General features: G+C 38.1%; 2 protein-coding genes across 2 annotated transcripts; one reads left to right on the top strand and one right to left on the bottom strand.

Annotated features, from left to right (window-relative positions):
• Positions 1-3,328: 3,328 nt before the first annotated feature.
• On the bottom strand, positions 3,329-9,431 carry LOC131461469 (ubiquitin-conjugating enzyme E2 variant 1-like). The gene is made up of 4 exons (XM_058632760.1): positions 9,288-9,431; positions 7,507-7,655; positions 5,006-5,131; positions 3,329-4,459 (listed from the first exon to the last, which is right to left on the bottom strand). Exons 1-4 carry the CDS (start codon positions 9,307-9,309, stop codon positions 4,313-4,315), a joined length of 444 nt encoding a protein of 147 aa, XP_058488743.1. The 5' UTR covers positions 9,310-9,431; the 3' UTR covers positions 3,329-4,312.
• Positions 9,432-11,789: 2,358 nt separating this feature from the next.
• Positions 11,790-13,955, top strand: LOC131461468 (coxsackievirus and adenovirus receptor homolog). Its single transcript, XM_058632759.1, has 4 exons — positions 11,790-12,783; positions 12,866-12,910; positions 13,019-13,101; positions 13,471-13,955. The coding sequence occupies exons 1-3, from the start codon at positions 11,890-11,892 to the stop codon at positions 13,070-13,072; spliced, it is 993 nt and encodes a 330-aa protein (XP_058488742.1). The 5' UTR covers positions 11,790-11,889; the 3' UTR covers positions 13,073-13,101; positions 13,471-13,955.
• The last annotated feature ends 2,986 nt before the right edge of the window (positions 13,956-16,941 follow it).

Raw genomic sequence — 16,941 nt, 5'->3', positions numbered from 1 at the left:
CGCCAACTTTGGCAATGAGTGGACGAGAAATGCAAAAGAATTGGTAAAAATAGGACTTCCGCTCTGAAAAAAAAGGAAACAGTTGCTGCCCTCGCCTTTCTTTGATCCGATTGTGGGCTGCCACGGCAACCATAGCAGTAAATTACTACACAACTTGAATGTACTTGTGTGTGTGCAGTGCCAAGTTTGACGTTGTTTGGATAAACAGAAGGCGTACGGTTACTGCACAAGTAGTAAATGAAGATAGAAATGTGAAGCCATGTTATGCATATATGCAAAAGATGCAAAGTATTACTATATTAATATATGGGTCATAGTGTATCAGATTATTATAAGCAACACATTTCATTTCAGTCCTTTATTGTGAATTAAAATAAAAATGCAAATCAATAGAGGAAACAAGATGTCTCATTTAGCTAATTGGTCAGCGCGCATGTGTGTGTGTGTATAAAGTGTATTGAACCTCTGAGCAGATGGGTCCTCCAAACTGCTCTGTGCAGGCTTAAACACAGTGTTGTGTGTGTGTAAACGACCATCTGACACCTCCCACAACTGGTGTACACTGCCCGTAATGTTTTACATGTGAATGAAACAAACGGGGGTGCAATCAGACCAATGGAGTTAATTACGGTGTGAAGTGTGAATGCAGATTTTCACTTGACAATCAGGGACTTAATCCAACTGCCGTTGAAGGAAAGTGACGGCAAAAGTCGGGCAAAGCAAATCACACAGGTACTCACTCACTCACTCACTTCTACTGCTTTATCCTCCACATGAGGGTTGCGGAGGGCGCTAGTGCCAATCTCAGCAGACACAGGGTGAAAGGAGGAGTACACCCTGGACAGATTTCCAGTCATCACAGGGCCACATAGAGACAAACAAGCACACTCACAATTTAGAGTGTCCAATTTGCCTAATCCCCAAACCTGCATGTTCTTAGGACTGTGGGAGGAAACCAGAGAACTCAGAGAAAATGCACGCACACACGGGGGGAGAACATGCAAACTCCATGCAGAAAGGCCCTTGTTCCACTCGGGTCGCGAACCTGGGTCACACAGGTTCTGCTTCTGGTAAATTCTGACATCCATCAGGTGCACCAAGAGCAGCCTTTTCAGTCCATTTGATACAATGTGAAGGTTCCAGTCACAAAGCTAAGATCATCTCCTCCAGTTTAATTTCACTCCTGCTCCACTTGCTGAATCCATGAATTAGCCTCCGTCTGTGCAGGATGAATTTGCCTCTGCTCCTGCAGATCTGAAATCTGTCTTGTGGTATGAAAAACATATCTCCGCCTCTTCATCACCTCGTGTTGAATAATGACTCAACACAAGGTGGAAAATGGTGAGTCAGAAAGATCCTGCCTTGTTAATTACAGTGTCGGGAAAATCCCTTTAATGGTTGTCTGCACAAGTTTGTCAAAAACAGTCATCTGTTCTTCATCTAAGTCTCAAAAACATTGAATGTTTTTAATGAAACACCCACACTGACTGAGATGAACCTCCACTGGCAAAGTAAAATCAAGATGTGGGAGTATTTTTAGCAGTCAAAAAAGTTTTGAACCACACCTCCAAACTCATTTCACTGATAGGTCACCAGGTTCACTAAAACCTGAGTCAGTAGTCCTTATTTTCACCACCAAACACTGAATGTTGAATGACTGAATGAATGAAACCAGGGAAATTCAAAGGGTTCACATGTGTTTCCTTGCATCTGTATCTAAAAAAAAACACACAACATGCAAAACTGCTTCAGGAAGAGTCAGGTGCAACAATCTGATAATATTGTAATTATCTGACATGTGCTGCAATCATTGTCAATGCTTTGAACATTTTTATTCTGACCACATAGAGTTCAGTTCATCAGAAGTCTGTTAATCATAGAAAACAAGATCATTCATGGAAGTTACTAAATCAAATACACCAATCTATTTATGTAAACCAAAGGGGGAATATGAAGTCATGTTCCAGTGGGGAAACTCCTTTCCATTTTATTTAATTTTTTTTATTTAATTATTTTTTTTTTTTCTAAATGCATCCGTCTGTTCTCCATGTTTGGGCTGGGTTATTCCTGTGCTTACATGGATTCTTGAGTCCAATATTGATCAGTGTCAGTGGTGTTTTCACTGGTCGCTCCGCTTTTACAAATATACTTGTTACTTCTTTGTGCCTCGTGTGTCACATGGCCCCCAGTGTGACAGGCAGCTGCTAACATACAATTATGCCAATTGAAAGGAAACACCATGTTGTCCTCTGCTGTTGTGCTCTTTGATACAGTTGGACTGATGGAGAGCTTGTCCGTCACAGCACACACAATTACCGTGATTGAGGGCTTGTCCAGTTATTGTTGCCTATGCCACACACACACTAACAAAGTTGGCATCGGGACCATGAGAGGAATTGGACGGGAAACATGTGTCGGTTTTCACTCTGTAAATTGATTAAAATGACAAATCTGTAATAAAAAGCAATTAGTTGCTTTTATTTATCCTGTATTACTTTTAGAATATGTATTGCTACACAAACAACTAGAATAATTAACAATTTTCTTTAATTTAAATATTAACTATCTGCTAACATTTTTATAGTGAAGACAAGGCCAAAAACAGTTTGGGAATAAAAGTTCAACACAAGATTGCTTTAATTATATTGATATTTAGGGATTATTTTCATCTATTTATTTGTCCATTGTTATCTCGATTAATCGATACTTGTTTAAGTCAGAAAATGTTGAAAAATGTTGATCTGTTCTGTCCACAAAGAAAAATTATTCACTTTTCATAATTTCTTTCTTATATGGAGCAAAAGAAACCACAACATATTCAGATTTAAGAAGCTGAAAAAGCAGAGCTTGTTTTAATTATTGAAAGAAAAAGACTCAAACCGATTAATCCAAATAATTGATGGTTTATTTAGTAATCTGTTGATCAAATAATCTTAAAATAATAAGTATAAAAATATATTAGTACAAAAATAAGCATTTATCAGCTTTATGAGAATAAAAATTACTAAATTACATAATGGCAAAAAAAATCCCGCTGCAGGGGACTTGCTTGAACCACTCACAGCCAGCAGACATGTTTGTGTTTGCTTTTAATAAACCTTTAAATAAATGGTTTGTTTAGTTTGTGGCTGGTGGTTTCTTGGGAGTTAAGAGGGAGTCTCCTTATTCTTGTTGCAATAGACCTGGTTGTAACACTGCTTCCCTCAACTTTACCTCAAGATCAATCTTTAACTATCTGATATTCATCAGAATAATCACAAATAATTAACAACCTCAACATGGAGCACAGTGAACCCGAAATGAGAATAATTGTGACTCAAACACGTGCAAAAAGTAATAAAGTTTAATTCAAATAAAACCATGCCACAGGTCACAAACACCCAGATTAGGTTCAACCTGTTATAAAATAAACATCCAAAGCTAAACATTGTGTTCACTGTATGAGAAGACATGATTTAAACAGAGAAAAAAAAGATAGAACAAAACCAGCACCAGAAACACGTCCCTCCCCCACAGTGGCTGCTAATAATCAATCACCATCACAAAGAGCTATGAACCATATGGCACACTGAAGACAAGTCCCAGAGCATGAGTGATGAGCTGGCAGTGGCCTGTTGATAAATACGCTGTTAAATGTCTTGTAGCTGTTTATTCCAATGTACCAGACGTGCACACATGAAAGGAAAAGCCTGTGAAATACACATTGTCAGAAGTGCAGAAGCTGGGGTATTTGCTTTGACAATTGTGCGGCTTGAATTACCAAGCACTTTTTTTTTCCACTGTGAGGGAAATCTTATTTTAGCAAAGTGCACATTGCACAATGTGTTGGTGTTAGCTGTGTGAAAAAAAAACATTCCACATTATTCCCGACATTTCACATCTGTAACCCGGGGGATTAAAGAATACCGTCTGTGATTCAAAACCCCTGACCACAAAACCCATATCATGAAACCAGAACTAACTGTCACTTCATGACATGGAAGAATCCAGCGAACACCCACACATGCACACATACACAATCAGATTATTTTACTTTAACAATCTGTAGGAAGAACACAGAGAGAATTAAAAAAAAAAAATAACAGTAGTAAGACGTACAGTATTTTGTTTCTTATGTTTTGGTCTGCATCGTGGAATTAAATGGATGAATGGGTGAGGCCATCTGCATCAGATGCACATGTCCAGTGACCAATGAGATGCTCCCACAGAGAAAGTGGGAGTTGAGAGTCTTGGGCAACATGAAGGTCAGTGTTTAGAAGTGTGTGTGTGAGAGTGTGTGAGTGCGTGAGTGCGTGTCGTGTGTGTGTGTTTGTCAGTTACTGTACACCTGGCCTTCTGGTGGCTGGGTGAGCTTGCTGTTCTCTTTCAACATCATGTTCTGTCTGAGCCCCTGCAGCACCATCTGAATAGTGTAGGAGCTCTTCCACCTGGACAGCGACGCTGCCGATCTTAAGTCCACCTGAAGGGAGGAAATGAGGGGAGGGAAGGAAGGAAGGAAGGAAGGAAGGAAGAAAAAAAAAAAAGGTGCTCTGTATTGTGGCTACAACAACAAACATACACACAAAGATCAAGCTATGGCTGTCTGTACAGTCTTGGATAGGCTTGACTATGTCATTCCCATGGCTCATTATACACTGACTCCACTAGGGGGCAAAACACCACCTTTCAGCTTGCACCATTCAGTCTTCCTACCATCCATTAACTTAAAATATCAAGATTCTTAAAGCTAAAGATGGTTTTGTTACGGTTGTCTTGTTCTTCTACGTACAGGCTTTAAGCTGAGGGAGCAAAATGTGGCACATGCACAGAGTGGCCAGCCCAACTCAAGTCCGACTCTGGTCTGACTGAACGTACGCGAGCAGTAGTAGTCCACCTCCCAATCACATGATCCAAGTGTGTTATTCCAACTTTGGGATATTTTATTTTGTACAACCGAGGTCGGACTAATATGCTTCAGTTGACACAAAAGAGAAAAGTGACTGTTTAAATGAATTGTGATACTCACCTTCCCGCTAGAACTGTGTACACCATTCATGTTGATCTTGGTCACAAATCGAACATGAGGAGGGTGCTCTGGGTACTTGGGTCCACATTCAATTCTCAGACTGTATATCCTGCCGTCATAGGCAGTCTGCAAATATGAGTTAAAACATGAATGCGACCAGGTTAGTGGAAGTTCAGTCAAGTTTGACAGTGTGTGCTGCTCCTTACCTCTTCACTACTTATCAGTGTTGGGTAAGTTATTTTAAAAATTGAATTTATTGCGTATTACTCATTACTTGTGTTTAAGTAATAAGTCAGGAAAATTACTTTAAAGATAGATTTTACTCTGCAAAGTAACGTGGTTACTTTTTACCGCCACCCTCGTCTAAATCAGAGGATGAACTATGAATCCAGTGCAGCACAGCCAGGCTTGTCAGTAATGTGGCTAAAGAAAACTTGCTGGAAGAAAACGCTGATGGTGTAAATTATGCGCATGTGAAATTGATTTCTTTTTATCACTAAATTATGTGATTAGTAATGTGACAACTGTAGACATTTTTAAACAGATATTACATTACAATCGCCGCTGAAGGAAAACCGTGAAATTCAAAATTTGAGACAAATCAAGGTTAAAAGAATTTAAATTAAACATTTGACCATCTGTACGACAGAATAGACTAAGTTATGAAACCGACAGTTGCAGTGTTTTATACTTCCTATCATTCATTATTCTTTCACTGTTAGGTGATATAATATATATAGCATATAGCATTAATTGTTCAGTGTCATCATTATTGATTAAATAACATACACAATATTTTTTTAGCCGAGATTATAAATCTCTCACAAAGAATATTGCCTAGAAGAGAAACAGTAATGTGACAGTTCTCTTTTGGGGCATTTAAAGCCCAAATTTTAACATAATCTGGTCAGAACAAGGTTATGTTCAGAGCCTAAATTACTATGGTGATGTGGGTTAAAAAAAATTGTCTCTTTCGTAAAACTGAAGAGGTACTTTGGTTGAGTTTAGGCAAAAATAACTACTTGGTTAGATGTTAGAAAATAGTCACCGGCATCATTTTACATAGACACATTCTGCCTCCACCTGTGATCAAATCCATAAGCAATATTACAAAAACCTTTATTTGTAACACATCATATTACTTAATTACTTTAAAAAGTAATACATTATCCCCAACATTGCAAATTATCATCAAATTAAAGTGATAGATCAGTTTCTGACAAATGTGACTTTACTTTATAGCTTAAAGCTATTAACTAAGGTAGAGTGCAACAAAAACAACTCATTTCATACCCCTTCCCAATTTGCAATCAAACAAATTACATTAAACTGACTAATACTGCGAGAAAGAGTGTAAAAATATTCATTGTCATAGGTTATTATACTTTATCAGCTTAGACAGAAATGTTGGAAGCCTACCAGAGATATGAGCACTTATGTCATAACCTATGTTAAGTGCAGGGAGTGTACTTGACGACATGTTAGTTTTTTCTGTAGTTGTCCCTAACTTGTCTTGGTGAGTTGTATTTGAAACTCAGCAGACATGTTGCTGCACCCACTTTTGACTCCTCCCTTCCACGTTGTTATTACAAGATCTAACTTCCTCTAACATCTTATATGTTCTAACATACAAATGTATGTATTAAAGTAAACCTCTTCAGGTGAATAATCCCATTTTCACAGGGGTCCAGTGATAAAGGAGCAAAATTACCATAGACAGTCCACAAAATGATATTATGAGAGTGCAGTAAATTATAATCTGTAACATGCACAAAGTACTGTACCATAATGACAACAAAACACAAGGTGCATTTTTGAAAGTTCTGAGTCACGAGCTGTTCAGTAAGTTCAAGAAACCCTTGGACCTACTCTACACATGTACGGCAAACACCCTTCAAAAATGTTGCCCAACCAGATATTTATCCATGTGTAGTTTCGTGTGGCTCACCCTCTAAAGGCAGCAACATTTGCTCTTATGTGCTGGGGTTTGATCAATAGCATATAGAAATTCACACATGCATGGTTGACGGGTTTATATGGTCCCTGTTTCTTGTTTTGTAATGTAGCACACATGCCCCAACAGTGTTAATTTATTTTCCTGGAAGGCAAATTATTATTATTATTATTATTATTATTATTATTATTATAAGTGGTAACCAGAAGACACTTTCCCACTGAGTGACTGCAGAGTGCCGATTTCTTTCACAAAATCCTTTTGCCAGACATTTTTTATACTTCAGTCTTTTTAAGATAATGTGATGTTTTTGGGGATTTTGACAGCTTTCCTCAATAGACACAAAGGACTTTTACTCATTAGTTTATTTTCACTGTAGCTGCTGACCATGTTATAGCAAACCTTTAGATTTCACAGCACCTGAAACTTGATTAACCAAACACATTTCTGGCCAATTTAGTCTGAAAGACTCAACATAGACTTGTTAACATTGCAAATTTAAAAAAAATAATATTTGCTGTGATGAGTGAACACTTAAATGGCTCACCTTGGAGGGGCCGATGATCGTGCCATTCCAGTGAGTTAACAAGATGTCATCATCTCTTGCTAGGCCCCAGCTAACATTTCCATCTCCAACTCCTTTCTGACCTTCCTCCAGTTCCTCCAGAAGCCGAAAGTTGCGAGGAACTGCAATGCCTTCATGAAAACACACACGCACACAACTGAATAACTTCCACATTCAGTCATACTGGTCTCTATGTTCCTGGTCAAGCTTACCTAGACTTTATTATGACACAATTCATTCTAAAAACACATATTGAGATTGAAAAATAAAGAAGATAACATAACAGAGCCCTAATGCTCACTTCCTTTGTGGTCCCTCCCTTCACTAAATTTAGGTTACTACTTATTAAAAAAAATTTAAATGCTCAACACTGACCAGTGATTTCCAGTGAATGATGCAAATCTACCAACCCTGTAACTAAGATAAAATGACATGTTTGAAAATTACAATACCTTTTGTGATGACTGTAGTAACACAATTACAGACTTTGTCACATGATTGTTATTAAACTACACCATCAACAATACACTGTGACTTGTACAACGTAATGGGTAAAACATTATTTAAATTTTATTGTGCAGAATGTACTGCCAAACTAGTTTAGTACCTGGTGATATGTTTGGCTTTTGACTTTTGAGTGTGAAAAACTATGTTAGTGGTCTCCTGCTTAACTGTTAATGTATAAACAAACACAAACAAGTATGACAAGTGGTTTTAACATTTAATCAGTGGACAGGAGACTACCAATATCTGCAATGTCATACTTACTGGTCAAAACTACAGTTACAGATAATCTGTAATTCCGTTTCACTAGTTAGAATGACGTCATATTTGCCATTTGTGATTATAGACATGTACAATTCAGTTACATTATGTCATTCAGACTAGTCACAATTCCAGTTCAACATATCTTTAATTATACTCAGTGGAATTTATCTGTATTGTGCTTTTTTAGATATCTTGAATTAAGTTTCACATGAGTTCAGAATGAAGTTGTACAAATCTCGAACTTGAATTGTGACTAGTCATAATCATGTTGTACATATCTGAAACTGGAATTAGGGATATCTACAATCCAGTTGTGCATAATTATATCTATAATGCCAAACCCCATATACACGAATGGCTAAGATGGCGTCATTCTGACGAGTAAAACTGAAGTGCAGATATCTGAAACTGTATATTTGGCTAGTAAGAATGACGTCACAGCTAGCTATAACTATACACGAGATACAAATTACGACTAGTCTAAATGACGTCACAGGAATAACAGATAGTCAAACTCTGCGATTAAACGTTAAAAAGCCTTGCTAATACACGAAGGCAAATTTAGAAATTAAAATGAGGAGACCGACAACACTATGGTGTCAAACTCTGGGCTAAGCTGACTGCTGAGCGACTTGGAAGCCGATTTTGACTCGACTTCGCCGGCCTCCGCAAACAGCGGAACCTAACCGCTCGTTTAGCTCGTCGCGCCCGACTACCGCCCGACTACCACCCGACGAGCACACGAACCACATCGAACAATCGTGCAAAATCTCTATACAGTATTTTCCCTGACGAGGAAACTGACAACTAGTACCCGCAAACTAACAACAGCAGCGTTGCCTTTCTCGCTGCGTCATGTAACAGCTAGTGTGCAGCGGGACGACCACTCGCAGTTGAGCTAACGTTTCACAAACGAGACGTTTTTGGGGAAAAACGTACTCCTCGTAAACACAAAGTAGAAGATATTAGCACAAGTGTCGGTAAATTCTTCTTACCCGAGCCGGCGGCGGCCGCCATCTTTCTCACTACTTTACGGAAGCGCGCCTCTTCTTCGTCCTCTTTTATTTTTCCCTTCCTCGTTTTAATAATGGCGGACTAAAAAAACACCATGACGTGTGCTACTGCCCCCTACTGTAACAGTTTTCGTCATGATTGGACCCGTTTAAATGTTAGACATGAAAGCGAAAAATATGCAAAATACTGACTCCACTAACCCTTTAATTATTTTTTTTTTCTAGCAACTGCTCCTTTTTGTTCAACCTAAGCCGTATGTTGTTTGTATATTTGAATATTGTTTAAAGAAATAAACAATGTCAGACATGATCAGATGATTATATAACCATGGTTCATCCTTAATACTTTGAACTTGTGAACTTCCCGCAACTTATCAAAGTGTGTTTTGCCCCATTTTCATTCGTATTATGTAATGTTTCTACATTTGATTGTGTGCTGTTGACACCATGAATCACCATACATCATTTAAATGTAAATATACAATGACAATATGCACTGGTATGAATTACGAATTGTGATTTGGTGAACTTCAATTGATAGCAATGCATTGAGCAAAATATTAAAAAATAAAGTCAAGTCTGTATGTCGTCTTGAATAGTTCAATATATATTATATGTTTTACAAAAAGCCGCAAGGTGGCACTGTTGGATTTGGAACGAATGGTGCAGATCTCTGTGTCATGTGGTGGCCCCTCACCGGATTTGCTTACAAAGGTTGTTCCTCTGAACTGAGTAAGAGATATGAACTGAGGTATAACACCGTAAAAGTAATAATAATATAAAACCTTTTATTTGTAACGCGTTATATTACTTCATTACATCATAATATATTTCCCCCAACATTGCAATTAATCATGAACAAATGAAAGTGATAGATCAGTTTCTGACAAATGTGAGCAGTAGCCTAGGCTACTTTGACTAAGATAGAGAAACCAAAACACTAAAACTAATTTCACGCCTTCTCACAGTTTGCATTTAAAAAAAATACTTAAAAATAACTAATATTGCGACAAAGAGTGTAAAAATATTGATTGTCATATGTTATTATACTTTATTAACTAAATTCCCACGCATTCCCACAGTGTGCAATTAAATGACTTTAAACTAGGGCTGCAGCTATCGATTATTTTCTCGATGAATCCATTATTTTTTTCGTCCATAAAATGTCCATGAAAATATTGATGAATATTGATATTGGTTTCCCAAATCTATAAATGATGATGTTCTCAAATGTATTGTTTTGTCCACAAACAAATGGTTCAGTTTGACTGATTTCTTTGTTACCTGGAGCAAAGAAACCAGGAAAAAAAAAAAACTCAAAACCAATTAATCTAATATCAAAATAGTTGACAATTAATTTAGTAATCGATAAACAATCGAAAACTGAGTTAATAAGAGATATGAGGTAACTGAGGTATATATGACAACAAGCAGAACTTTACATAAAGTGAAAATACATATTTTTGCTGTGGTTGTCATTGTTTTGACCACGAGGGGGAGCTATTACAAAGGTTCTCTTCTTCTCATTATAGATACATGGACAGATGTCACCTGCAAACTGGTGTGTGTCTGTTAATCCAGCATGGCAGCTTTCAACCACTATTTCTGACTGATCTACTTAAAATAATAGTAAATACTAGAGACTGAGACCTGCACCTCCCCCACCTATCAACTGCCTTCCCCCCTCCATCCCCCACTCAGCCAGCCTGCCCAGCTCCTCTCTAAAGACAAGTTGGTTCTCAGAGTGACCAAGAACAGTGTGTGTTTGTGTGTGTGCGAACTCTGGGGATGAATGGCTCAGTGTTTCTCACAGAGACATGAATTCAGCATGTTGCTGCTGAAAGACAGGCATGCTCATTCACACTTGGCTTTTCCACTTTCCCAACTCACATCTATATGTCTCCCTGCAAATGAATACAGGCCTATGCTCAGGGACCCACATAAATCGACACAAACAGCAACACAGACCACAGACAGGGTGCCCGCTTGATGGTAATATTAACTCCCAGAGATCCATGGTTCAGAATATGTTAAAATTCTCTTTTATTTTCAAATGGCATGACTAGATTTCAAGGAAAATAAAGAACTGTTCATAGAGAATACAGTTTTCTTTAACAGCGGTCTGTACACTGAAAGATATAATACTGCCGTCCACAGTTCAAAGTTCTCCATCTGACCACCCTCTTGCCTCTGCAGTCTCACCCCTTGTCCTCCGCCCATCCCATTGTCTCTGGAGGTCCACACTCCCCCAGGAGACTGTACACTGAGAGGTGTAATGCTGCCCTTCACAGTTCAAACTAAGTTCTTAATTACAGTTTGAAAACTATTACAGGTCGTAATTACAGTTTGAAAACTATTACAGGTCGAAGTTCTTTATCACAGTCCTTCAAAGCCCCTTCAATTCATTCCTCGCCATCACAGATCAAAGTGTCACCTGCCTTTAATCAATCTTTTAATCAAAGACAAGGTCTGCCTTTAGAAAATCATGTATTAAGAAGAAAAAGCAGCCAACTGGATAACAAGAACAAACATATTCAGTTTTCACAGAGTTTCACAGAGTTTTACCATCATCCACGATTGCAGAATGTTCAGGGAAGCTTCTCCAAAGAGCCATAAAAGGATCCCATGGTTTTGGCTTATTTTCATCGTGTCAACAATATTGACATCCACCTGTGGACTCAATATAAACAGCTCATTGTCTCGCTATTATGTGGCTCGAGGAGACAGTGTTAGCCTTAAATGTGAGTTCACCCTTGCACCTGAGGATCTGTGTCAATTGGAGATCGAATGGTTCCTCAATTCTGCAGACATCCGAGAAGAAGATAAGTCCCTCATCTGGTATGTTAATGACAGAATACATAACCGACATGATGGCTTCCATTTTTCCTCTCCGGATCCCCAAGATGGTGATGCATCATTAACCTTAAAAGATGTTAAGTTAACGGACACAGGAACATATCAGTGTAAGGTGAAAAAGGCTCCTGGAACCAAAAGCAAGATAATGCAGGTGATGGTGATGGAGAAGATATCTAAGCCAGAATGTGGGATCAATGGAGATGTTAAGATGGGCAACAAACTGAGGGTGAATTGCAGCGTCTTGCAAGGTGACCACCCCATACAGTTCCACTGGGAAAAAATAACCGGAGATCGGTTGTTTCCTGAGAACCGGACCCATTTTGACAGCATCCAAGGTGACCTGTATATAAAGGACCTCCAAGCAACTGACTCAGGAACCTACCGCTGCACAGCTGCAAACTCTGTGAGTGAAGAATACTGTGACCTCATTCTCCTTCCCGCATCCTCATCAGCAGTTACCATCAACATCATCGTCATCACCATCGTTGTCATCATCACCGCTATCACGATTACCACAGTTATGATTTCCGGCTACTGCAGAAGGAAATTCAGAATTGAAACATTTCAACTTCTTCCCTATAAGTGGATGATTGGAAAGAGGCGAGGCCAGCACAGTGCAGAGGTGACTAAGATTTTGTAGTACAGCGATAGGGAGCTTTACATGTAATAATACATTAATTATATCTCTTCTGTTCTCTGACCAGGATGATAGCATGAACGTTGTACTGAAGTCATGGATCCAGTTGGAGGTGAGTAATAATAGTGTGTTTTCATGTTATTTTTAGAGTATACACTATTTTTCTGTAGCAGTCTCTTAAAAAATAATGCTAATCACATTTTCTAATTTCTGGATGAAGTCAGGAGAAGATCCTGAAAACCCTGTGTGCGTACACAGCGATGGGCACGAATGAGGAGATAACTGTGAAGGACGATTCTGAAGGTGAGAACACATAAAAAGGAACGTTCAGAATTTACCACATACAGAAACGAGCCATTATTCTATCTCACATTCACAGTCAGTTTAGAGTGTTCAATCAACCTCTGCACATACTGTGGGAGAAAACTGGGGGCACCTGTATCAAATAGTAAGGCCCTCCGGCCAAACCGAGATTCAAACAGGTGACTTTCTTGCTGTGAGGCAACAGTGCCAGCCACTGCTCTGCCATGGGGTCCAACATTTTTCTTATTTTCTTTGGTCACATTTCTTCATGGTCACATTCATATTTGCAGACATTGCAAATGTTGTCTTGTCGACCTTTTTTCATGCATATGTTGGCATTTGTAAATACGCTTCCTGTTTTATTTCTAGGTACTGTCCTCTGAAGGTGTAGTGGTCTTCTTGAAGCAGACCTCTGTGGATTCGACTTCTGTAACTGCAGCTAAGATGTCAGTGTAACGTCACTGGAACTGAAACTGGACATGTTCATGTACTACATGTTGATGTATTGTGCCACTGTGTGTTTTCAGACAGGAGAGACCTGTTGTTTATTTAGTAACACAGTTGTGATTTGAAAGGAAACTCTGTTAAGTATTTTGATTTGTGTCTTTAATATATCTCGTGTATCATATCTCGTGCGCCATCGTGTTTCACATTTTCTCCAGCCCCAGCATGAAGGCAATGTGTCTAATTGTACTGTATTATTTTTGAAATGAACTTAATGTGGATCCCAAGATTGGATAATCGGAGGACCTGTTCTGCTATACAGAATCCACAATGTATGCCACCTTGATTGGTTTTAGTGTTTAACGTATTTAATGGCATAGTCACTGGCAATAAAAATCATTTGAATTGGAGCTGTTAAGTGCATTTTGTTCCTTTACTGTGTAAAATAAGGTATGTGCTTAAAAGCTGAGGCTTTTCTTAAGGCTACCAAAATGAATAACTTTTAAAGTGATTCTATTCTTTTACAAACATACTTGTGGGTAGTATATTCACAAACCTTCGGAAATGTTACACACTGAAAGGACCCTTTATGTAAAATTTCCTAAAAGCTGTACTTTTTCTTGAGAAGAATATTTCAGTACTCTTTACACCTCTTTCACATTACTGCCACCTGGTGGAGCAGGGTGGAGCAGCTTGATTTGGCTGTGGCAATCTTCCATGGTCTTTCACAACGGTGCAAGTGCACACAACCAGGGTCTGCACAAACTTTTACTTGCTGGAGGAATGTTCCTGGTAGTGAGATATACATATACATATATGTATATATATATATATATATATATATATATATATGTATAAATATATATATATATATATATAAATATATATATATATATATATATATAAATATATATATATATATATATATACTGCCTTTCACCCAATGTCAGCTGGTATTGGCTCCATCTCTGATCTCAACATTCAAAGAATAAGCCTGGGGACAGAGCACCCAGAGTGAGTGAGTGTAGAAATGTAACAAGTGTAGATACATAGCTCTATACAGTACGTCACTGAATATTTGTATAAGCATGAATCGTATGGCCTTCATTGATTTGGTATCAGCAACTTGTTAATCGTCTTTTTTTTTTTTTTTTTTTTTTTTTTTTAAAGGTTTCTTTAGGTTTCTTTGCAGTATGGGAAGTTTTTGTCTGTGTTGCAGCACCAGAAATGACCTATGAGCAGAGTAGTCGGTGTTGTAGAACAGCCAAAAACAATCCCTGCCCTATGATCTGAGTCTTTAATGAACCTATTGATTTAGTTATGAGACTGGAAACGTCAGTCCAGAGGCAAAACAGACTCTCTCTCAATAATGCCAGAAAAATCCTGCCTTCTTGGAAACATTACTACATTTGAGGCACTTGGGAAATTTGGGGAACGTGTACTGAAGAAGAAAACGATATTTTCCATCTTCAGTAAACACTTTCCCCAAATTTCACAAATGGGCAGAGGGCATGACATCATTATACACAAGGTTTCCTGAAATTATATCTTATTAACGCATTTGAACTTTGATCATTAAAGGCATCATTGTGCTAACCCTGTGTCTTTGAACTGGGTGGGGGTTGAGGTGTCAAAGGTCGGAGACACCTCAACTTTGAAGTGAGTATCTTATCTAGCTTCAGTCCTACAGGAAAGAGCAAAGAGGGGGAGAATTAAAAGGCCTTATCCCCTCCTGTATCCTTTGTCCTCTTCTAACAGTAGGGGGCCAACGTTGAGGAAGAGCACAGAAAGCATGATGCATTCACTTGCGGGAAAAAAAAAAATTTTCCCCCCTGAATTAATAGGTTAATTATCTCAGAATTCCGACACATTTTTTCTTTTGAGAGTGCTAGTTTGCTGGATTAATTTGATGATAAACTCATTCATTCAGAAAAACAATCCAGTAACATTCGTGTCACAATTGAATGCTTGTACACTTCCATGGAAGAGGCTACCTCATTGTGTGCAGCGGCTTTTTTGTTGTCTGTGTGTGGCCTCTGTTGAAATGCAGCCAGTGTCTCAAAGCATGACATCTGAGTCCATGAAATCCAAGAGCACATAAAGTACTTCATCTCCATCAGTGGATGCTTCTTTCACAATTCATTAGAGTTGAGGGTGCTGCTGTACATAGTATAATCTGTAGAGCTTTGGAACTACAAACTAGTTGTCTTCCCCTGTTCCAATGCTCAGTTTGAACTTAAAACAGGACGCCCTGCCAACGTCTACGTGCCTCTATGCATTGAAATGCTGCCATTTAATTCAATTATGAAATATTTGCATTATCATGCACTTGAACAGGTGTACCTCATAAAGTGGCCAGTGAGTTTAGATTTGTTAAATGAAGTAAAATGTGAAACAATCTACTTTTTGACATAACTGTTAATCTTTTTTTTTACTTAATTTAATCCATTTTTACCTTCTTGTTACATTGTTTGTTATGCATCAAAACACTACTTGGCATTGAAATATTTCCGGTTTCTCTTATTTTAACTGTGAATTCAGCACATGTCTATGTTCCTACTTGGCCACCAGGGGTCCACCATTCACCAGTCTTCTCCTCAGGAGTGGTGCTGGCTTTAAATACTGTGGGAAATTTTGGACTTGCCGTGACATGATTTCAGTAGCTGCTTTTGTGAAGCAGCGTTAACAGTCTATGGTGTTTTTTCTAGACCGTCAAAGCAAAACTGTGAGTATAGCTGTAGCTACATGTATAATTCACATGCTGCAGTTTGGCGTGAGGTTTGTATGGTGCTCTTTGCTCATATTGACCATATTATTGCGTCCAAAGTTTTGAGATAATTACTTGTAGACCTCAGTGATGTGCAGTCAGAGGAAGAAGACAATCAAAGGACAAATGTTGGGATTACATGATTTTTGATCATTTCTGATCATTGATCATAAACATTACTGCCATTATGCCAGGCTTTAATGGTCTCTTGTATCCTCCCGTAAATCCAACCAGCAACCACTGGTATATTTTTATCTACAAGGTCATCTTGGGTTGGCTATCACCTTACACAGGGACTCCACAGTCTTCATTAAAATAGTCAAAATTATGGCTTTTGCTTCAAGTTTTTTCTTTTTTGTGTTCAGAGTTCAAAAATTTTGAAAAACTTGAAAACATTTGCAATAGCAGCTCAATCATAGAGTGCTTGTCTCACTGAAAACTTTAAAATAAAAAAATAAATTGATACTGGTGACTGTATACGTGAGATGCATATTTGATATTCTTTAATTATTTATTTTATTATTATTTTTTAGATTCATATATTTGTCTGTTTTGGTCAAGACACTTTTGCAAAATCCTATTTTTTTCAGGTTATCTAAATGTAAATGTTGTGTTTTGGTGGAACACAA

This window comes from Solea solea, chromosome 6 (genome assembly GCF_958295425.1).
Source record: "Solea solea chromosome 6, fSolSol10.1, whole genome shotgun sequence".
NCBI lineage: Eukaryota > Metazoa > Chordata > Actinopteri > Pleuronectiformes > Soleidae > Solea > Solea solea.
Note: the sequence above shows the minus strand (reverse complement) of the source record. Positions and strands in the feature narration are given on the sequence as shown.